General features: G+C 37.0%; 1 protein-coding gene and 1 long non-coding RNA gene across 2 annotated transcripts; both read left to right on the forward strand.

Moving 5' to 3' along the window:
* The first annotated feature begins 11,291 nt into the window (after positions 1-11,291).
* On the forward strand, positions 11,292-13,549 carry LOC139120782 (uncharacterized). Its single transcript, XR_011549144.1, has 2 exons — positions 11,292-12,043; positions 13,340-13,549. It is a non-coding gene; the product is annotated as an uncharacterized lncRNA (long non-coding RNA).
* A 737-nt stretch (positions 13,550-14,286) lies between these two features.
* On the forward strand, positions 14,287-15,626 carry LOC139119588 (uncharacterized). Its single transcript, XM_070683431.1, has 2 exons — positions 14,287-14,518; positions 14,698-15,626. Exons 1-2 carry the CDS (start codon positions 14,287-14,289, stop codon positions 15,624-15,626), a joined length of 1,161 nt encoding a protein of 386 aa, XP_070539532.1.
* The last annotated feature ends 9,030 nt before the right edge of the window (positions 15,627-24,656 follow it).

The following is a 24,656-nucleotide window of genomic DNA, read 5'->3' on the forward strand; positions in this document are numbered from 1 at the left end:
ATTTACAGAGCCATAACTCAGACATATTTCCACCAGTACCGTTCAAAGTTGGTACAAGAACACACAGTACGTGGTTTATCCTATGATGCAACTCGATTCGTACACACAGAGATCACCATTCTACCACCGAGGGCGCCATTATATATATGACTAAAGCTGTCCCAAAATAGCCCCCAGCTTGAAATTGAGGTCGAATGCGTACGCATGACTTTTATCCTCGTTCGCACTTACGTCAATGTGATAGCCCGAAAGACGTACATTTTATATTTTTTTCCGGATCTTTATAGCATGTTTCTATCCAAAGATCCATATCATGAAAATTGTTAAGTTTTTATTTTTTTGCCTTTTTGGGGTTATTTTTAGCTATCTCTTCTCTGAGTTTTTTATCAATGATGCCTGAAAGAGTGCATACGCCATTGCCATGCTTGCTCCGAGTAAAAGTATGTTCTCAGATCTTGTTTGACTAATATTTGGAAATTTCAGCGCAATTATTCAGTGAAAAATGAGATTTTTTACGGAATTTTGGCTATTTCTCAATTACAAATGTGGATTTTGAAAAATGATCAATATTGGATTGTCGTGCAACTAAATACGATTCCAACGATATACCGCTTGCCTATGTTGACCCCAAAATCGAGGGAGGAGATAGAGTTTGAAAACGGACAGTCAGATCGGAATGAAATATGTACTTTGCCATGTTATAATTTTGCTTTATATGCACATGCACTGTACTCAGGCTTACGCTCGCTTGTGCCGGGATTAAAATAGTACTAGGGATTTTAGGTCACGTGACATTTGTGTTGAACGTACGCGTTCGATGCAGGTCTAGTCCGAACTTTCGTGTTAATTCTTAAATAGACCAAATAATCAGAGAAAATGAAACTGTAGTGTTGAAGATTATTATTTTAACTTCATTTTGGGAAATTTTCACTTTTGTACTACGATAAATGGCAAAGCAGCACGACTACAAACTCACGCGTACCGGCGATTTTGGCGTCCATTATGAGCGTTGTGCCGTGACCTCGAATGTCCCGCGAAGGAGATCGAACATATACCTCTTTGATAGGCTCTCCGCATGACTTATTCTGATCGCATCACTATTTTTGGGGGTTGGTACGAAAGTAGAGATCATGGGCTTCATTTTGAGGGGGCAAACGTTAAAATCGGCCGAGAAAACTCAATCTGTGATCAAACTTTGTGTTTCGTTGTGTTTTTTTGAAAGAAATCTTGATTTCCTTAAACGTTCGCCCAAAATTAATTTTATGATAAATATTAATTGTAATTCTGCAATAATTACGAGTCTGACGATGCGAAAAATGATGCTTAAGGCCCTTTTTAGCGAGTATGGTTTCACCCAACTTTACATCCGGGCACTCCCAGGAATCACATAAAAGTAATCGGCGCTTCACCGCATGTTCTGTGTCGGAGGTCTAAGCTGAGTTCCGACGTTCATGATTTTGCAGCTAGATTTGTCTTATTTATTATCTAACGCAAGGATCTAGAAAAACATACTTTACCCTTTCAAACGTTTTCTTGTTCGAAGTAGTTTGACTTCCGGGTGATATTTTTCGATAGACACTGGAAGTTGTCAAGCCAGCACTGCACTGCAGTGTAGGCATACGCACGAGCACCACACTTTGCCGATACTATACTGAAATTTTAGTTTCTATCTTTAGTTCACGAGAAGGGGACTATTTTGGTTCTCTCTGAAGAACAAGGCCATAGATTATTAATTTGTTCTTTCCTCATTGATGGTGTCCCGGACTTTGAAAAAGTTGTATTTATACTGGTTTGTATTTCGGACCGCTGACTTCGACATGTTCGAGGGTCTATGTTATTTCCGGGGCAGCTTAACTTTGCATCCAGTTTAATGCAGTTGTTCATCTATAAATGCGTGTTGCTGTTTTACGGCATTGACAAAGGGTTGAGAACGAAGTTTTTTGACTTTTTGGAAAAGTTCTTTGTTTTAACTTTAAATCGACATTAATCAGACATATTTAATAATCATTTAATAAAAGTTGTAATCACACATAAAACTTTAAAAAAAATTCGAAGTTCAAATTAAAAAAAATCTAAAAAAATATTTTGTTAAATTTAAATCAAGTTCTAAAATGTCACAGGTATCATTTGATTGTTTACATGTATTGTTGTTTATTGTTTACCTTGTAAATATAAATCTAAATAACTTTTTCATATATGCAAAGTAAATATGATGGAATATGATTATCATATTTCTGTAGATGTTCACAATACATAATGCATACAGCGATCAATGTCACAGGTATCATTTGATTTTTTACAGGTATTGTTTTTTTGTTTACCTTGTAAACAGCATTCTAAATAACCTTTTTCATTTATAAAAATTAAAAACCATTGAGCATTTCGTCAGCAATATCCACAAAAAATTTCATCAATTTTCAATAAGAAATGCTTGAGTTATTGCAAAAAGCACAAGAAATTGCAATTCTAGTTTCCTCAAACAATGTTCAAAATGGGGTCACCTGGTGGTTATGATAACTACAGGTGTCTACCATGGCATAATTTCTAAATAGGAGAAAGTTTTTTTCAAATTCAACAGGACATATCTCTGCATGTACTGAACCGATTTTCATCAAACAAAATGCAATCAATTGGTCTTGAAGAGAGCTTTCTTTTGATATATAATTTATTATTATTGTAGCTGTCTATCAATTTCATGTAAAATCCCTAATAGTACGAGACACGGCGCTTGAAACAAATACAAATGACATGGCTGTATCTGTGTATTGTGTACCGGTATGTAATTTCTCGATCGCGTGAAATATGAATCAATGTTCATTTTTGAACGGTCCTTGAACTGTAGAGACTAGAACAGATAGGAACGTGGCTTTGCATTGCCAACTGTTGACAAAACCTTTTTGTTAGGACGTGTTTATAGGGTTGCCGGTCTTCTGCCGGGGACCGGCTGATGTAAACAACACTGGCCGTACGTAAAACTACAAAGGCTACGCACTAGTACGCTATCAGTACATACATGTTACTGCACGCTCACAGGATACTGAAGTGTCTACAGAACTTTCACGATCGCTTGTTGAAAATTGTGGTCTATTAAACGTTCACAACCAGCGTCAACAGCTTTTCTGGTTTGGAAGGGGTGTCGATTCAGTGCAGCTTGCGTTCGCGAAATGTGTTTCTGTCACCGCGTAGCCGCAGAGCTCACATTGACAAGTAACTCGGTAATGCATGCTATCAATGTATCATACATCCCCGCATTTGTAATAAAAGTTGCATCCTTATATCTACTGAAACCACAAAAACCGTGTCGTACATATCTCTGGCTGATGATAAATACATATACGAGCATACAAGAAAAACTTTCCACTGTCAGTCTAAATATTTTCGAGGCGATCGCAATGCGCTGATGACTGTAGCTGCATTTACTCAACTAATGTATCGTGTTTCTATGGGTGCATATGCGTAATGGGGATAACGCATGTGTAACGGGCAGGCCGATCTACCTGTGTACATATTGCATTGCATCATGGGTACTTTCACGTACCGTGGGACATTGACCTATTTCATACATATGCTCGTCAATTTGTTTCACGTCATGTAGCAGTAACATGTCAATTATTGAAGTTTTGTAAGTAGGCTGATATGTCAAGAATAGTGCATCAAATTTCATGAAAGTTTGTACAGATGTTAAGCTCACATTGTTTTAACATTGAAAAAGACATTTATCAGTGTCATTTAATTTATTTGTAATTGCATATGTAATGAACTTTCCTGATTAGAGTGATATAGCCACAAATTAATACAATGTCAAATTTGATGAAACTTGATACAGGTGTTGGTCTCATAGTGTTGTAGATACTTCATCAAACTTTATGAAATATGGTACCAGTGATAATCTGTTAAGTGTTAGGATTGTATGCAAAAATGTTTTGCAACATCCTCTTCAATTATTCCTAGTTGACTCATTTTATGAACTTTAGGATGGTGGCCTACATTGGTTTTATGTTTTCATCACCATGGAACTCATCCTTGGCCATTGAGCGCCATCTTTATCGCAGTATTTTTATCACAGGCCTAATTAATGAAGAGGGCTCTATCCTCTCTGAGGACATGTAATCAAAGTACCCATTAACAAGTGGGGACTGTGTCATCAACGATGACTTCTTTAAAGTACACCACGAAGGCAATGTCAACAAATGCTACTGAAGACTTGAGTTAAAGTAATTACGACCAAACGAATATTACAAATCATACATATTTACTGAGATATGAATGGCAGATTAATATTCTTTTCTTCTGCATGAAATAACTGATCAAATGGCATACAACATGACATTGGCATTCACCAGTTTTTTCGTTTTTTTCTAAAATCTATGACAATATGTTAAACAAATATTTTAATAGACATATATCTATTAATGAAGAGTTACCACTTTATGACATTTATTTGTTTATTGATTTCAATCTATTTTTGTAGACTTGACAAACATGTTTATCCTGACACTGGCAGCATTGCATCTATAACACAGCCTTGCAGTTGGGGAGTGCAGCAGCAGAATAAAGTACACATGTACGGTCAGCTGTATGAACGGTCACTCCACACAGAGTGACTGTGCTTCATGCTACTGAGAAGAGGTTCTGTTTCTATAGGTATCCATTCAAAAATGCCGCTGCAGGGTGGCAGCTCCAAGACAATATTAAAGCTGCAAGCAGCCTTCTAGGGGCACAGCAGCGCTTGCATAGTTAATGAGACACATAATGGGTCACCTTGAGATGTCCTATTATAACAAACATGGAGGTTTCGTACAACTGTTACGCAGTTTTAGGTATGTATGTATATTTTAGGTCAAAGGTCATTGAGGTCACATGTATTCAATACCTACGGTATGTCTATGAACCAAAATTCAGACCTCTATCTCTATTTATTAAACCAGCATAAGATATGCACATAATTAAAAGGGTACAAAATGTGCCATCATAAGGTCTCCTATCATACAAAATATGAAGGGTTTAGGACTTGTGGCTACTGAGTTATGGACATATACGTATACTTGAGATCAAAGTTCATTGATATCACGTGACATTTTGCCATAAATATTTGTTTCCATATTATACCTGCATACCAAAAAATTAGACATCTATCTTTATTAGCTATCAAATAATAAGATATGCACATAATTAATGAGTCACATGATATTACACCACAAGGTCTACTATATCACCGCAAATATGCAGGCTCTATCCTGATTTTTAGACATATAAGTATATAAGGGGTCAAAGGTCATCAAGGTCACGTGACAATTTGTCATAAATCATAGACCATATATTATCACTGCATACCAAAAATCAGACCAGCTTTATTGGCTTGCCCAAAATCAGATTTGTACATTATTAATTATCAGATCACTTCAGTGTCAGTTGTCATGACTATAATACTAGAAATTGTCAACTTCAAAACCTAAGTCCACATCATGCAATGACAAATTCGGCCAGTTTGCTGGGTTTTTACCTGGAGGAAGAGTTTGGAATGACATACCTTTTCATATAAAGTCCACAAACTCTTACATAACATTACGGGAAGGCTCCATTAACTTGGATGGTACCTGAAACCCGAGTTGCTGCCTGTCAACTTGGGTGACAAACAGAAGACTTTAATCCCCAAAGGTGTTAATGTTCCATTGTTGCGATTATCTTATCCAGCTGGTGCTATGATAGGAACGTCAGGGCTGTAACGACTCACTCAATACCACGGGCACACACATATGCTTGCACATGGAACTATGTTGACAGGAAAAAGTGAACTACCCTCTTTGCAATGCAAGTAATCTAGTTTCTTCTTTAATTTAGGCTCTAAACTAAGTTTTAGAAATATGGTGAAACAAAATATCGTTCTTCGTTCATTTTCATTCAAGTGTCCTATTTTCGGACGCTTCACTTCAGTAACGCACATTGATCATATATGGAAATGTATAATCAGAACAGCATGGAACGTTCTTTCCACGTGTCAAGCTTTTTCATGCACATGCAAACAACGTAACGTTGGAGGAAGGACTCCAAGAGCTGCTGCGTATCCTGTGACATGACATCTCCTATAGAGCGAAATCAATGAATTGCTAGCTGGATACGTTTGTAGACAGTATGGCCACTCTTACAGAAAGGAGAAATAGTAGAGGCAGTTGATGAGGCCGGTCGGTGGACGGTAGCTCGAGTAATTGATTGTTCATGTTTGATAAAATCCCAAATTGACGATACCCAACGCCAACCTGTATGACACCGTATGTGTACAACACACCTACAGTCGACTATAGTTGATTGTGACACAGTAAGCTTACACACAATGCAATATCGGTCGACCTGAAATTTGACACTGTGATCGACGTAGCGTTTCAAAAGTACGAAAAATGAGACCAAGTAATTGTTTGTTTATTTAGATTTGATCTAAAACCTCCGGCAACCAACAAAGTCATACTCTTACGCAGAAAATCAAAGTTTTCAAGCATAGACTTTCCCTTCCGCTTATAACAACGGCCCCTCCACAAAACGCGATGTCGATCGACTTGAATATTGACACTATGATCGACCATGGATGGATTGACATGGCGTTTCAAAAGTATGAAAAATGAGACTCAGTAACTTTTGGTCGCTTTACATTTGATCAAAAATCTACCAAACCCATCAGACAAGGCCCTACTCTTACGCAGAAAACCAAAGCTCTCAAGCGTCGACTTTCTCTTCCGCGTTTGAGACTTTCTTCTCTTTCGCGTTTGAGAGAAACAAACGTCAGCTTTATTCGGAAATGGTCGGCTATTCGTGGGCGTAATGTCAGTCCAATGGTAAGCTACACCCGGTGTGAACGTCAGAATAATTGGGCTGTAGTCGGGAAAGCAAGGTTGACCTCGACTGCGATTTCCAGTATAGTACACGTTCGCAGATTTCGGTACTACAGGCTGATACTAGATAGCAACAAGTTCACCGCGTAAATTGCTAGACTACATATAGCCACATCGGCACTTCTGAAATGTTATCTCCGGCTTGCAAGACAACAAAAATATCAAAATATTATTATCAAAACCAAATTTGGGGCTAGAGAGTGAAACAAAATACTGTGAAAAGTAGCCAGCTAAAATACGGAAGTCGCTGGTCAATTTGGCCGGCATCCGGCTAAAAATGAACACGCTGCAAACAGAGGGGCTTGTTGCGATGGACAAGTAGCCTTTGGCTCTTTGACCAGAAAAATAAGTCAGTGTTTGTTGATAATTCAAAGACTGGATCCGTTGACACCAAAGTTTGCTCGTGACTTTCCTGATTGAGAGGGCGCTGTTCATATAGCGACCTACGACAGCGTTTCGTGTCTGATAAATCCTAGTTTTTAGTCCCCACGGACACCGTCCGGGGGGACTTATAGGTTTGGTCATGTCCGTGCGTGCGTCCGTGCGTGCGTGTGTGCGTCCGTCCGTGCGTCCGTCCGTTCACGCAGATATCTCAGAGATGCCCAGGTCAATTTCTTTCAAACTTTGCACAAGGATAGTACCCTACCCCATACAGATGCACGTCGATTTGTTTCACAATGCGATCAAATTTGGCCGTGTTAGAGGACTTTTTAGTTTTCACCTCCATAGACTCCCATGTATAAGGCAGTGTCCATAGACTCCCATGTATAAGGCAGTCCATAGACTCCCATGTATAAGGCAGTCCATAGACTCCCATGTATAAGGCAGTCCATAGACTCCCATGTATAAGGCAGTCCATAGACTCCCATGTATAAGGCGAGAAAAATAAAAATTTAGTTTCTCATCGTATCATATTGGCTAATAGATTGGGTCATGTCCGTCCATGAGTCCATCCGTGAGTCCATCCTTTCACGCAGATATCTCAGATATTTTGACAAAATGTCACGTGACCTCGGTGACCTTTGACCTCAAATATTACATATTTGTCCATAACTCAGGAACCACAAGTGGTACACCCTTCATATATGGTATGATGGCACAGCTTATGACGCCACATATTGTACCTCATTAATTATGCGCATATCTAATTTTGAGCAAGCCAATAGAGCTAGAGGTCTGATTTTTGGTATATAGGGATAACTTAGCAATAAAAATTTTTTGACAAAATGTCACGTGACCTCGGTGACCTTTGACCTCAAATATACATATTTGTCCATAACTCAGTAACCACAAGTGCTACACCCTTCATGTATGGTATGATGGGACACTTTATGATGCCACATATTGTACCTCATTAATTATGTGCATATCTAATTTTGAGCAAGCCAATAGAGCTAGAGGTCTGATTTTTGGTATATAGGGATAACTTAGCACTACAATTTTTTTGACAAAATGTCATGTGACCTTGGTGACCTTTGACCTCAAATATACATATTTGTCCATAACTCAGTAACCACAAGTGCTACACCCTTCATATATGGTATGATGGGACAGCTTATGACGCCACATATTGTACCTCATTAATTATGCGCATATCTAATTTTGAGCGAGCCAATAGAGCTAGAGGTCTGATTTTTGGTATATAGGGATAACTTAGCAATACAATGTTTTTGACAAAATGTCATGTGACCTCGGTGACCTTTGACCTCAAATATACATATTTGTCCATAACTCAGTAACCACAAGTGCTACACCCTTCATATATGGTATGATGGGACACCTTATGACGCCACATATTGTACCTCATTAGTTATGTGCATATCTAATTTTGAGCGAGTCAATAGAGCTAGAGGTCTGATTTTTTGTATATAGGGATAACTTAGCAATAACAATTATTTTGACAAAATGTCACATGACCTCGATGACCTTTGACCTCAAATATACATATTTGTCCATAACTCAGTAACCACAAGTGGTACACCCTTCATATATGGTATGATGGGAGACCTTATGATGCTTCATACTGTACCTCATTAATTATGCATATATCTAATTCTGAGCAAACCCATAGAGCTGGATGTCTGTCATACATATGCACATAGATTTGTTCTGTGATACGATCCAATAAGGCCGCCATGTGGCCATTTTATTACAATTCTTTCATGTCCTGAACTACAGCTCAGACATGTATCAAGCGAATTTATTCAAAAGTATTTTTATCACAGACCTAATGAAGAGGACTCTATCCTCTCTGAGGACCTGTAATCAAGTACCCATTAACAAGTGGGGACTGTGTCATCAACGATGACTTGTTATCGTTGTTTTCCTGTTCAGATGTGTGTATTGTTTGTAATCGTCTATAGCAATGTATGCAGATGTCGCTGGTCGTTTCCTGCTTCTGTTTTTACTGGCATTAGAGAGTTTCAGCTATTTTGCAGCTGGCCTGCACCATCACAGTGGACAACAGTATCAACAAGATGGCCGTCTATGGTATAGCTGTGAGTTTCTCTGCAGTCTTCAAACTAACTCTGTTCAGACCCAAGTGACTTTGTCCCCCCAACAATGTGGTCTCACAACTCTTCCAAAGTCGTGGATCTCAGGGTAGAAACAGTAATTTCAAACCAAAGAAACGAGGTAAGAGAGGAGGAGTACGTCTGCGGTGAAGAAACAGGGAATAAAGCGCATGCCGCTTCCGACCATTGTTCTCTCGAACGTACGACCTCTGAAAGGAAAGGTCGACGAACTCCAACGAACGTCGTTTCCAGCATGAGTACAGAAATGCTGGTATACTTGCCTTTACAGAAACGTGGCTGGACGACACTATTCTGATTCAGAGCTATTTCTTGACGGGTTTTGACTATCCACTACGGCCCAAAAGTATGCCTCATTGTACGGTATTCCGCGAAGCTTATTCTATGGAACAGCGCTTTCAGCCGGTCGCTATTGACAACGGCGAACATTGTATCAATTTATTTTCAATAGATTATCGATCGAAAATCTGTTTGGGTGCCGCTCGTGCCGGGCGCTCGTGTGTTGAGGTCACGTCATAAACATTTCCACAATTACCCGTATATTGACTTATACACTTTAACATCAAGGTATCCGTTGGTTTCCTGTACTGAAAGTATATCGACGACACTTTTTTCAGTTTTGGTGATAGTTTTACGTACGTTTCAGCACATTTTGGCGCACTTCTGTGCAGTTTGGCGCCATTGTGAACGGGGAACTACACGCGAGTGAGTGAGAGATCGATAACGTTCACTGCACGATTACAGTGGAGACTCTGTGCCGGTTCGTCTCTGTTCTCTGTTATTTTTGCAGTTTTCTGAATTTTCATAGTTGATATTCGCCAAAATTTGGTGTAAATTACAACAACCTGACAGGTATTGGTCTGTACAATTTAAGGGACGCTAACCGATTAAAATGCGTCAATATAAGACCCTGATTCTGCATATGCAAACGCCGTAAGATCGCCATTTTATTGAGGGCAAGAGCAAAAATTCAGCGATTGAAAAAATAAAATGCAACTAAAACATGTTTCGTCGAGAAATTCAAAAAACTAAAACGACAGGAATTTTGTATATAAATCAAAGAAACACTGTGCCATTTTTCACTATCATTGGTTCAGAATTGAGAAATTTGAACGAGCGAGAGTTGTACGGTCTGTTCAGTACATTAAACGCCATTGTTTTCTATGGGAAATCGAGCTGATTAGACATATCGTAAAATGAAAAATACATCTGAAAAAACAAGGTTTAACTTTTTCATTTCGCTGTTATTTTTTGTAATATTTTGTATGACACATATCATGAGGGGTAACTAAAACTCTATGGTTTTATTTTTTTGAGTTTCCCTCTTATTTTTATGAAATGACGAGTTGAAGATCGTTTTGCTGTTGACTGTGTTTTTACGTAATTTTGCATATGGCTGTTATCGCTTACGTATTTTGGAATTCCCATGTGAAATTCTTCCCAAAATATTATAATTGTAAGGGCAGCATATACGGGAAATAGGACCTGTTACTCTTTATTAATATTTAGCTGTGCAGCAAGGAAATACGGCAAAATTTTCAATATGACGCGGGAGGTGAAATTTACTCTGTGAACGCGCACTCCACGTATGTGTGGCGAAAATTCGGGACGCTAATACCGTACAAAATGGGGCGCCTTTGGGCCGTAGTGATCCGTCCAACCTTGACCGCTAACAAAGAAACAACAGGTAAAGTCTAGGAGGAGGAGGTGGTTATATGTGAACCAGTGCTGGTGCAAGACTGTTGTTATCAGGGAAAAAGTATGTACCTGTGACATCGAGCTCTTGACAGTTCTCCCTCCGTCCTTTCTTCTTACCTCGTGAATTTCAACAACTGTTTGTTACTGTAGTTTATATCCACCCAAAAGCCAATGTAAACAAGGCTGCTGATACAATATTTAACGTATCCAGAAACTGCAGACAATTTCACCTGATGCGCCAAATTTCTTCCTTGGCGACTTTAACCAATGTTCTCTCAAAAAGACCTTACATTCTTTTCATCAGTATGTTACCTGTTCCACACGCCACAATAAGATCTTAGATCTGTGCTACAGATCAATCCCAGGAGCTTACAAATCTTATAGAAAGCCACCTCTCGGTTCTGCTGACCACAATACAGTGTACTTAGTACCAGTCTACAAATCTGTGCTCAAGAGAGAAAAGTTGCAGACACGACAAGTTCGTGTATGGTCTGAGGACAGCATACAATCTCTACAGAGCTGTTAATGCACAGACCGGGACTTGTTTAAGGATACTTGCCACGACATAAATGAACTTACTGATGTTGTTAGTAGTTACATCTCCTTTTGTGAGAGTAACGTAGTACCACAGAAAGTTTGTAAAATTTACCCATTGGAATCAGTATACTAATGTATAACTGGACAGATTTCATTTATCAACAGTAACAATAGTTATTACACTTGTGAAGGACATGTTTTCAAACAATGCACTGTACTTTTAAGGATTCTGTGGGGAGCAGAATATAAACATCAAATGGCATTATTACTAATCATAATGTCTTTATAATATTGTATTTCACTTTTTTTTTCTCAACAGAGTTTTGTTTCACAAAAGAAAACAACTACGAGCTGGATATCAAAGACTTACCCATAACCTCGAAACATTAAATGGTAAGTAAAATTCAACCTTAAGATTCCTAAATGAATAGTACTCTCAGTGAGTCTCTGCAATTCGAGCTTGGCTTAAAGAGGAAGTTTGCCAAGGGTGATATTTACATATGTTCTAGCTTTAAGGTCAATTATTCCGGAAAAGCAATTTTCGCCATTTATAACTGGTGCCGTTTTTTACAAATAAGATAAAATCTGTGGCAAAAGTTGCATTATAGGGCTTCATCACGGGAAAAGGTGCCAAGATTGGTGCTTTCATCAGGTCATATGGCAGGGACCATCTTCCAATGGGTATGGCATTGTCATTCACATTTACACCAGGCTTTATGTATTTGCATAACTATTGTGTATGTTATGCAAATACTCACAGCCTAGCATGAATGTGAGAGAGTGGACAATGCCATACCAATCAGAAGATGTACCCTGCCATATCATGTGATGAAAGCGCCAAGCTTGGTCTATTTTTACCATCATTCAAAATAAATTTAGTTTATGAAGCCCAAAAATGCAACTTCTGCCACTATTTTTATCCATTTTTGTAAAAATTATCAAGTTATAAATGGCAAAAATGGCAATTCTTGAATAAGTGACCAAAAACAAATGTTAAAAATCTTCTTTGGTGAACTCCCCTTTAATACAAAGACCTACCTTTTTCCTATGCTGCATTCCAATTTGACTTGAGAATGTTCATGTAGATATGCAATGAAGTGTACTCAAACCAAATGAGTGGACGTTACGTAGTAGACTCTGTACAATTTTAATTGAATTATACCAATAAACATTTACTTCACTTGAACCTTTGCAAATCATACATAATTGACTGATGAAGTTTTAATTAAATAATAACATACTTGGATAAAATGTTTTGGCATATATACATTAAGATAAAGTACAGATCAATTTTTGTGGCAACGTTTCTGTCTTATTCCGTACATGAATAATTTTAAAAATTCATTGACTTAATAAAGAGGGAATCAACATTTTTTCCTGCAGGATAAATCATCTGAAAAATATATTTTGTTTTATGCCATTGATTCCACTGTCTATGGATATACTAGTTTGAAGCTATTTGCAATATGAACAGATTGATACTTGTACAACAAATCACATCGGGTCATTCGCAAATTGAGGGTACATTATTTTCTGATTACATGCGAATTTCATTCTTCAATGTTTGATGGCTGTGGAAAGAGTCAAAATTGTCAGCTTTTAGCAAGGATTCTAACACACTTGCTCTTAACATTACATATTTTTGTTATAAGCTTTATATCTAACTTGATGTTTTTTTATTTTTTCCAGCATATGCACAGGACAACCTCAAGATAACAGGTCAAGCAATAACTAAAACTGTAACAGACAATCACAGCTCTTTAAAAAGAGCTCATGGTCATGACAATATCAAGTTCTGGACTTTATGGACACTTGAACATTTTTTCAACTTAACAGTTTAATGTTGATTATGTTGATTGGCTTTAAAAATCTGGTGGATTAAATTTTATTCCTACCAAATTTTTTAGCTCTTGCATTATTTTTGTCTGCGCAGCAGAGTGTGTTGAAGTGGTAAGGTGATGGCAGTTTCTCAGCAGCACTGATAAAAAAGTTTCAAGTTGTTGGGGTGACTATAATTCAGAGTGCAGAAGGTAGGTTGATTTTATAAAGCACAGCAGTAGGAAATCTACTAGCAGAGAGGCAGCTAATTGCCAGGTAGAGTGGCAGCTAACCTCCAGAAGAGATAGAGAAAATCTAATTCTGGGCTCTCCGGGAAAGATATTCCACGAGCTCTTGTACCCTTGAGAGGGACCTTCATGGAAGAGGATAGATTCTTGATTGCCAACATGTCAGAGGGGTGTTATGTCCATGTGACAAACATGTTTCATTGAGCAGCACAGATTTCGGGTGCAGCTGCCTGGATTTCAAGCCATACATGTTTCCAACATGTATTGTCCATGTTGTCAATACATAACGAAAAGTTAAAATCAATATGGTCAGACACATGTTTTGAAACCTGTAGGTAACATGCATATGACACATGTTTGTTACCAGTAGGAAACACAATGTAAATGGGTATCATTTCGGTAAGGGATATTATCACAAGGAAACAAATCAGTTGCCTATGCATCAAGATTGATGACAGAGACTGCAGAAATATGACACCTCACTGAAATATACACTTGGGAAGGAACTATTACCAGTTACCAGACATGTTATCGCAAGCATACATCCCTCGATGTGACAGTGATCATGACATGGATGAAGAACTATTAGCAGTTGTACAGCATGTGATGTCAGCACTACCGGTATCAGACAACAAACTAGAGGAGATTAGAAAAGAGACAGCAAATGACCAAACCCTAACAGAACTGAAATCTGTGATATTGAAGGGATGGCCAACAAGCAACAATCAAATACCAATCAGATTAAAGCCATACTGGAAGCACAGAGATGAACTATCGATAATGGATGAGATCATATTCAAAGGTGAGCGAATATTAATTCCGCACAAACTTAATGCTAAAGAACATCCACACAGGCCATAAAGGAATAGAGAAGTCCAAGAAACATGCAAGAGACGTTCTCTTCTGGCCAGGTATGAATACACAAATAGAAAATATGGTATCACAGTGCAGCACTTGTCTGGAACACCGTAAATCAACCAGAAAGAGCCAATGATACCAAGCAAGTACCAAATGACCCCTGGCAAGCAGTCGCTAAAGATCTCTTCACCATCAACAACGTCAACTACTTGGTTGCGATGGACTACTACTCCAAAAATTTTGAAGATGCAAAATTGGACAATACGAAAAACAACACTGGTAAGCTACACCAAATCCATTTCCCAAGACATGGAACACCAATCGAAGTAAGAAGTGACAACGGTCCACAATTCACATCCAGTGAATATCGACGATTCTCCAAAGAATGGAACTTCAAACACACAACTATCAGTCAATCCGATGGTATGGCAGAGATAACCGTACAAAAATCAGACTTACTACGAAAAGCTGCAAAGATGGAAAAGATCCCTATCTCAGCATCCTGGAGTACAGAAACACACCGGTTGATGACATTACTGATGAGTAGAAGATTGCGTTCTATCATACCAATTACTCAAAGTCACCTGAAACCAAAAGCCATCAACCAGGAAACCATCAATGGCAAGTTGAAAGAAAAGCAAGATCGTCAAAAGCAATACTACGACAGAAATGCCAAACCACTCCTGTCACTAAACACAGGACACACCATGAAAATTCAACAACAAGGTAAATGGGAAATAGCAAAGGTCAAAGGTCATGCAGGGAAACCAAGATCGTACTACATTGAAACACCTGAAGGAAAAGCATACCGTCAAAACAGAAGACATCTGATGAAAACCAATGAAAAACCGCCAACTCAAAAATCAACCATCATTGACGACGAAGCAAATGTGACCAAAGAGCATCCATCTTCCACAAAACAACATCCATCGATTGCTATGGAAACAACACCAGCTGAGAAAGAGCGACCGGTCAACCAGAAAGTTACAACAACAAGAAGTGGAAGAGTTGTGGCAAAGCCTGAGAAGTATAAGGATTATGTCTGCAATTGAGGTCAACAAACATAGAGTCAAAAGGGCAGAGTAATCCCTGACTCACTTTAGTTAGAATAGGCACCAGCGGGATAGTCCACCCCGTCTTGTTAGTTAGTTGAAATATACAATCATTCATCATATATAAATTGGCTTGACATTAGAACAGATATAAGGAACTAGGACAAGTCTGCATGAAGATCATGAACACTATGAACACTGTGAACTTGATGACTGAACTCTGAACTCAATAATGCTGCTGACAATTTTACATATCTCATTTGATCAAGAATCGTTACAATAATATTTCATAGTTGCCAATATACAACAAACGAAATTCATAGAAATTTCATGAACATCTCAATCTCAAACGGGGAGTTGTCATGATGTGATTACTCAGCACATCACACTATTCATAACACCCTTCTGTAATGAATGGCACCAAAAATGATTATCACTGTGAAAGGTCCAATTAGAGCGCTGATACCAAACACATCTGTAAATGAGGATTTCTGTGGTACACTGAATTCCAACTTGATTGGACACAACGTTTTTAGTCTTCATTATCATTCTGTAAGATAAAATAGAGATAACAAATCCTCATAGCAACTTTTTCTGGGTTTTTTTTAGTGAAATATCCTGCTATTAATATAGACAAAATAGAACTTCCCCATCTCAGTTCAACATCCTGAATCTGTACTTGCCACCATGATAGTTCTAGAACCTGAATTTCCATTTTGCCAAGAAGACTGAAAGGATCTTTACTTTTTTGTTCATATTATAGCCTAAAGTGAAACCAGATAGCAGAGAAAGTCATGTACTGATAGGTGAAAGCTTACATTTCTGCTATCCAGAATGATTTCAAGTTGAAACTAACAGTTCACGATCTCTGAGATGGTCAAGTCAAATGTTTTCTGCACTAATTAGAAAAAAAAATATTCTGTAAAAATGCTGTGTTTTTGACCTGCAAAACCACATATTGATTGTGAAACAAACTTATTTTTGGAATGGAAGGTTGATGAGACAAGCTTGTAATAAACAGTTTGGTTATAGTCACAAGGACAATGTCAAATCTATTGCTTTTTGAGCCAAAAATTTTTTACCAACAATTTTTCGTTATTTTTCTCTAACAGTAAGACTTATATGGATGATGAAATTACAACAAAAAAATCAATATGTCACCAGATTAATTTGGCAGCTAGGATTTGAAATACACTCACTTTTTTCCCATTTTAATGACAGAAATAAAGTGGTTGCTCAACCCATATAATTACTTTCAGTTCCTTTCTTTAATTGCTGCACTTGTTTTGTTTACATATGTGAACCACATTGAATAATAAATGAATTTCAAAGTTTTAGCTATTTGTCCTCTTAAAATGTGCATAAGAATTAATTATCACTTCTCAGGCCTTCCATAGCAACAGTTAAAGCTTTTGCAAACTTAAAAGTTATGACCTCGCCTTATCCATACTTTGTATAATATTTAGATTTCCAATCAAACAATTTTGTTTCACGTAAATAATTGTTCAGATATTGCACATTATATGCATCAAATAAAAATATGGGGTCATCAGCCTATTAACAATGCTACATTACTTACCATCACCCTCCCCCGTATGTGAAATGGGAAAAATCACAATTTGATGAGAAGTATGTCAGTTTCACATTATTTTGTTGAGATTTTTAAATACTTTGTAAATATATCAACATTCAAACATTTAAAACATACAACTCGAAGATAATATAATGATCATTCAATCATCACTAACAATGTCCACTTTCATGCTACAAGCTCTGACTTACCGTTTATCAATCACTTTTTCTTGTTCTTTCAATTTTATCTTTGGCTGTCAAACATGAAAGATATAAAGGTTAGGACCAGGCTCTTGTACAGCAAATTAGCACAACAATGTTGATTGAGTAGTTTTAAATATTTGAACATGCAGGATACCTTTGATGAAATGCCTCAGGCATTTTTTATTCTATAAGGTCCTCCACTCAATCTGTCATTTTTCAAATACCCTGTTGCTGGCTAAGAGTTGAATAGTAAGCATGATTGGACCACTTTTTGCCTATATTAGCATTGATGTATGTCTGTGCATTCTGTGTATGACCTAGAAAGTCTGATTTTTGATTGCAAAACAAACAAAATGTGTTTAAAGTCCTGATGTTAGTACTGTGTCTAGCAACATTACAGATATACATGTATTGCATATGCATGTCACTATACTTGGGCTGGTCAACTTGTTTAGTTGCCCATAAAATTGCCTTTCTCAATCCTTAATGCGCTTGGGCCATTAGAATATCACAAGACGTATCTTAATCCTCATACATTTGACAATGTCTTCATCTTTTCATAATTCTTATATAATTTCCTTATCCTTTGTTCTTCCTCATCTGTCATTTTTCTTTTCTGTCTTCCGCATTCATCACTCCATCGCTTGAAATCATTCAGCACCCATGATCTGAGTGATGGTTGAACAAAAGGTGTGCGCACCTCTGCAATATATGTCTGCCAGACAAATTTCTCCACATCAGTGATCTGTATTAAATAAAGCTTGAACAACATTAGTGGAAGTTAAGCAATGAAATTGTGGTATTATGTCTGATTACATTGACTGCATTGCAGCCTATAATGTTTAAAATAATTTCTTACTCCATGATATTTCAATATCTTCAACTATGTCCTGACTATCACATTATCATTGTGTCAGTTATTGATGACCACATGATTTCTGTCTAGACTTGAATTCAATTTTAAACATAACAATGCTGACTGTCCACGTATGGCTGTGCTGGGCTTTTTCATAATTTTTCTGGGAGTATACAACAAGAAACTGCAGTGAATACACAAAACAAAACCACACCTAAAAATTAATCGATCATTATAGCTAAAAAGTGACACTATCTTCGATCATGACTCACTTACAGTGATACTGAGTGTATACCTCAAGATGCTTGTAGGAGTACAATAAGAAACTGTTGTTGGCATTAAAAAACAATAGCGTCTGAACTGACATTTGGTTACATGTGGCAAGCCAGAATGAGTGTGTACACGATATTTACTAGCTTCTATGCACCTTAGCTTGTGATATTCATAGTCACGTGCATTTGAACAAATTTTGATGCACTAGCTCTGTCCACTGAAGTATGAAATGGTTGGCAACTTGCAACTGTTGATCACATACACTTACACAACCATGCAACCTAGTACATCGTAACTAGTGATAAAATCAGCCATACAAAACTAAACGTGTCCCTTATAATATAAAATGCATAAAATTAATGTAGACAATATCTGGTCTCTCTACTGTCTATAGTTGCACAATCGAAGACTAAGGTAGATTAATGGGCATCCTCACCTTCCACTGTTAATTAAGCTGCCACACCTACAATAATGCTATATATCCCAAACTGCTACCAAGTTACAGAAGCATTGCAGTGTCACAGATGAATGGGGACAATTCTGAACACAAACACACACACATACACACACACACACACATAAATACACATATATATATATATATATATATATATATATATATATATATATATATAATATATATATATATAGTCAAGTCAGGTGGTGCACACATATGTGCACGTTTATTGCTTTCAAGGCCTCCAGCCCATAAGCAAGGGGTACAACAGTACAGTAAATACACTAGTTTCTCGTGAAATAAGGAAAAAATAAGTCCGTTCATAGTACTGAAAAATCGTACTGAAAACTAAACTATGGCATTTCAGTATTTTCAAAACTTATTCTCTGAACTTGAAAGCTTTATATACAAAGTTACATAGTGATAAGATCATTGATGGATCCTTTTCACTCATAATTCTCAAAAACATTTGGAAGTGAGGATTATTAATATCTTCTCGTGGAAAATATTGCTTTCTCAAATTTGCATCTACAGGACACACAAGTAGAAAATGATACTCATCTTCTACATATTTGCCAGAGCATACCTTACAATGCATTGTAAGGTGTGTGTATATATATATATATATATATATATATATATATATATATATATATATATATATATATATATATATATATATATATATATTTAGGGTTATTACACGAAGTTTGGGCGATACCGCGTCGTATTCGAGTGTTGTGTCCGTATTTTGACGAGTTGCGCAGCAACGAGTCAAAATACGGACACATCACGAGAATACAACGCGGTATCGCCCTAACTTTGTGTAATAACCCCTTTATCACACATGCATGCTTTGGTTATGACTGTTTTCCTACAGACGCTCCGAAATTAGCAACGAAATCAACTTGAAATCGACCTTGCTTCCTCCAGGCTGTACTTATAAAAAGTTGGTTGCTAAGAAGTGATGACAACCCTATCACTTCTTGATATTATTCCACTGCAAAGGAGGGTTTATGGAGCACTTTTAAAGCAAACAATTTAAATATTGCGATGTCGACACAGGTTTTCACAATTTGAAGAAGATTTATTTTTAGTTTAAAATGACGGTGGATGTAAAACATAGGCGGGAGTTTATACAATGGGTGTGTTTTCGTGTTTTAATACATAACCTCATCCCTGCGTGAAAGTTATGAGGCCGCAAAAATTGGGTCAAAATACTCTCGCCACGCTCAAACTCTTATTGAGTATGAACAGCTGAGAGCATAGAGCAAGCAGCTCTGCGACATCTATGAATGCACATACAGTGGATATAATACCCGTACCAGTCAGTTTATCTCGAAGAATTATACATGTTCCCAGATGTCAAATATGCCGAATTTACCATCTCAGTAAGTGGATTAGGGAATATATGAAGTGAGTACACTGTAAGCTGTAGTGTCGTAACTCGTTCGTGATTTTGTTGCTGTACCGTGTACGAATAAAAGTACATTTCAAAGGTATTTCCGTCATCTGCTCGTATATTTTCCTTCCTGGCTTGCCTAAATAGAACTAAACTTCCTTTAACAACCTAAGCGAAAGTTTGACTTTCCCTAGATGGTACATTGTATCAGAAACCCGCACCGCATCGGTGCCACCAGACACGATCATGACCTGTGCACTGGCAGGTACATATTGGAAATATCATGTGCACCTTCAACCTTGTCTGTCGCGAGTATTTTCTGTGCGGTTGGATTTTTGTGGCTCATTTACGACTGTAAACGATGTAATTCACTGCCCAGATACTTTAAGCTCATCAGCGTACAGGAAACTTGTCATAAAGCGATTCTATGCTCTGTCAATTAACCCATATCTTTACGTGTAATCACGGTCCCTCCACAAAAAGGGACTGTGGTGTAATGATCCATGGTGTAATCTTCAGCAGCGTGGACGACACAAAAACACTGCACCGTGCACCGCCACGGGACCGGCCGTGAATTGACAGGTGGGCAAATTATACAAATTTTCAATACGTTTGTTTGTATGTTTTTGGTACAACTGTACTTGTGCCTAAGTGTAATGCCCATGAAGTGACTGCAAACAACAGAATTTTGACCGTAATCATGACGTTTCGGATTGTCATTTGTCTTATTCGCTCAGCTGTTTTATATGTACATATACCAATGAAGGTCATGCATACAGCGAAAGTCACGCGTACGCGTCGCTGTAAGTAATTCGGTTACAGTGAAAATATAATTCGTATTTTCACTAGTTAAAATATGGGCTCATATCAGTACCGTCTGAACAATAGAAGAATGGCAATACAGGCATAGCATGTATGATAAATATATATATATATATATATAAAATATATATATATATATATATATATATATATACAACTGAGGTCATCCTGAGGAACATGGATACCAACTTTCAACTGAGGTCATGCTGAGGAACATGGATACCAACTTTCAAAGCAATTGGAGGAGCCGTTTCAGAGATTTTTTTACTGAAACTGAAAAAATTACCCAAAAAATACAAACACCCAAATTTCATCCAGAGTTGTAAACACCTAATTTAGATTACATAAAGGAACAAACCAAGTTTCAATTAAATCTGACCAATGATAACTGAGTTTTAGCAGTTTGCAGGATTTTTTCTTTTTTTCCCTAATTTGCATATTTTTGACACTGACATGTTCAATTGAATAACTTCACATGATCTCCACCCCTGGGTGCACCTATACACCAAATAAAATAGCTGCTGGGGTTTAGAAGTTTTTGATCTGAACGGACATACATACGTACATACATATATAGTTATGTACATACACACAGACATGTAATTGAGATGCAAATGAAATGATACACCTTATACGATAAGCTCTCTGTGGTATGCCAAATGAAAGCTAATGATACTCAGGCCCCTTAAAGGTATACTGTCACCTGTTCCAATTTTGCCACAGTTACCATGGAAAGAGAAAATCTAACCAATTACAGATTTTAAGTGGGTGGCCGCTTTTCAAAAACAGCACCCTAAAATGGACATCTTGAATACCAAGGAACGCCCCCTTGACCAGATATGGACATATTTAGATTACAGGTGATTGTATACCTTTAAAAGCCTGTAAGGGTTATCCCTTAATAGGAGCCTGATCACAAACTCCCACAACGGATTTGAAGCATCTGTACATCCTTTTACATCTCAAGCAATTCTGCACACAAAGATTATCATTGGCACCTAATTATTGAAAAGTGACAGTGTCTGTGGTTTTATTGCAGTTTGAGGTGATGGCACATTAAACCTATATGTTTCAGTCATTTCTTTCACTTTTAAAATCAATATCATTCCACTTACTTTTCCTTTATCATAAAGGGTAGAGATGGTTTTAATAACTTCATCAACCATCATCCTTTTTAATTTTGGTTCGATCAATTTTGGTACACTCATTTAATTTGGTGTTGAATGCAAGAAGACATTTACATCTAGCCATTCACTGTCTGCCATCCAGTCCTATGATGTACAAGTAACAAAGTTGCAATTAATGAGACATATAGCACTAACATGTAAGAAAACTCATTGTCAAATGTATTTTTAAAATCAACATATGTAGATTATTAATAACACAAATATACGATTAACAATTACTTTCTATAGCATGTTATACACAGTGAGTTGTAAGGGGTTTCGGAGTGGTATGATTGTATTTTCAGTAAAGGATGACATCTGTATCAATTGTACGTCTAAATGTATTGATTAATTTTTGATATCATTCACAGAAGAAAATCAGAACTAATCATGCACAGATAATTTCCAGACTAATTCATTGATTAGTCACTTGGATTTGAGCTCACAATCTATAACATGACTTTGTATTCATGTACAGCAATTTACATATTTCCCACCTTTAAAAACTGGTGTTCAATAACAATGGGACCTAGACTAATTAATGAAAAATGGGTCTCAGAGGACAGCTACAGAGGTTAAGAGTATCTAATATAATGGATATTATAGTTACCATTATTCTCATTTCACTCAGTAAGATGACAAATTCTTACACACTCTGTAATATCACTTATATTCAAATCATATCCTATGCGTTTACACTTTAGGTATAAAATAAGTGCTGTGGTGTGGAAATGCTAGTTCTGAAAAAACATGAGTTTTTGTTTTTCAGCGAAACGCTTATAAACAACACATAAATACCGTCAAAAGACGGCAACTCACAGTTTCCCTTATAGCTCATACTGTGATGATAATATCAATACAATAAGTACCGGTATAATTACCTTATACTGGAGATGGACCATTGTACCCCTCTTTGAAAACCTGTAATGGTGTGGTCCAGAATGCTGACTGATGTCATTGATGGAGTTCTCCAGTATCCTGTAATGTCTAGCATGTACTTGAGTTCAATAGCCTTAACTCAATTGTAGGCCGCCTGGATTGCCATTTTCAGCTGTCCCATAGTTCTCACTTCTGTTTTTTCTAATTTGTGGGAAATCTTTGCAAATAACTGATCTGCATCTGTAATATGAAGATAGTTTATCTGTGGTCAATGAACTGACAGCAAGGGTTGCATGGGTTAAGTTCACATTCTTGATAGAAAGACAAATTTACAGATGACCACAATATAACGCATGAAAGCGATGCCTTCTTTCACTTGCTGTTTTTTTGTTCATGTAATGGCTCTGTTATAAGTATCTTTCCCAGATGTTATGGTCACCACTCTGAATTGGGTTTTGTGCACGACTCACTTGACATTGACAAAATCTATTATCACATTATATGCCAAAACAATATCAGCAATAGACCACTAATTATTATTATTACTTATCATATATGCCTGGTAATAGTTCTCATGGGTGTTACAATCATTTTTCACATGTAACTACATTTTGAGAGGTGTAACTACAACTTGAGCCAATCTGTATCAGTTATTAGCTACTATAGACTATAGTCTATAGAAGCTATTGGGATGGGTATCCGTCCGGCGTCAGTCTGTATGTATGTATGTATGTATGTATGTATGTATGTATGTATGTCCGTTTGTGAGGCGTCCGTCCACTCAAATATCTTGAGAACCGCAGTACTTACTGATTTGATATTTGTTGTGTAGATGAAAAATATGATTTTGAGAAACTGATTTTTTTTTTTAATTTTTTGATATAGTTGAAAATAGGCAAATTAATGCCAAAAAAGGTGTTTTTAGTAAAAAATCTTCTTCTTTATAACCGCTGTTCAGACAGCTTTGTTAATTGGTATACAGGTCCCTAGGGATAACCCAACTTTGATTTGTTCAAATTTTGATGAAATATGCAAATCTGTATTTTTAAGGAATTTTTTTGTCATTTTGGTCAAAATTTGACTTACATTGTATGTAATTATTGTACTGTATAAACCCTATCAATTCACCCAGAAAAAATAATTAATATGATTTTAAATAATTGAATTAATTAGGAAATCATCAAAGCCAAATAATTTTAGTGTGGAATTATCAGAAAGTTCAACTTTTTTTGACAGTTCATAGTGAAATGCTTACCATCTTGGAGGATTAAAACATGTAAAGGCAACTTTCCTGAATCCCAACTTTGATATATTCTGAACCACCATTTATGTTATCTAAAAGAAATTGCTCATAATAGTTTGTCATGATAGGGTGGTCAAATAAATAGAGATAGAGAAA

Source organism: Ptychodera flava, chromosome 20, assembly GCF_041260155.1.
Source record: "Ptychodera flava strain L36383 chromosome 20, AS_Pfla_20210202, whole genome shotgun sequence".
Lineage (NCBI taxonomy): Eukaryota > Metazoa > Hemichordata > Enteropneusta > Ptychoderidae > Ptychodera > Ptychodera flava.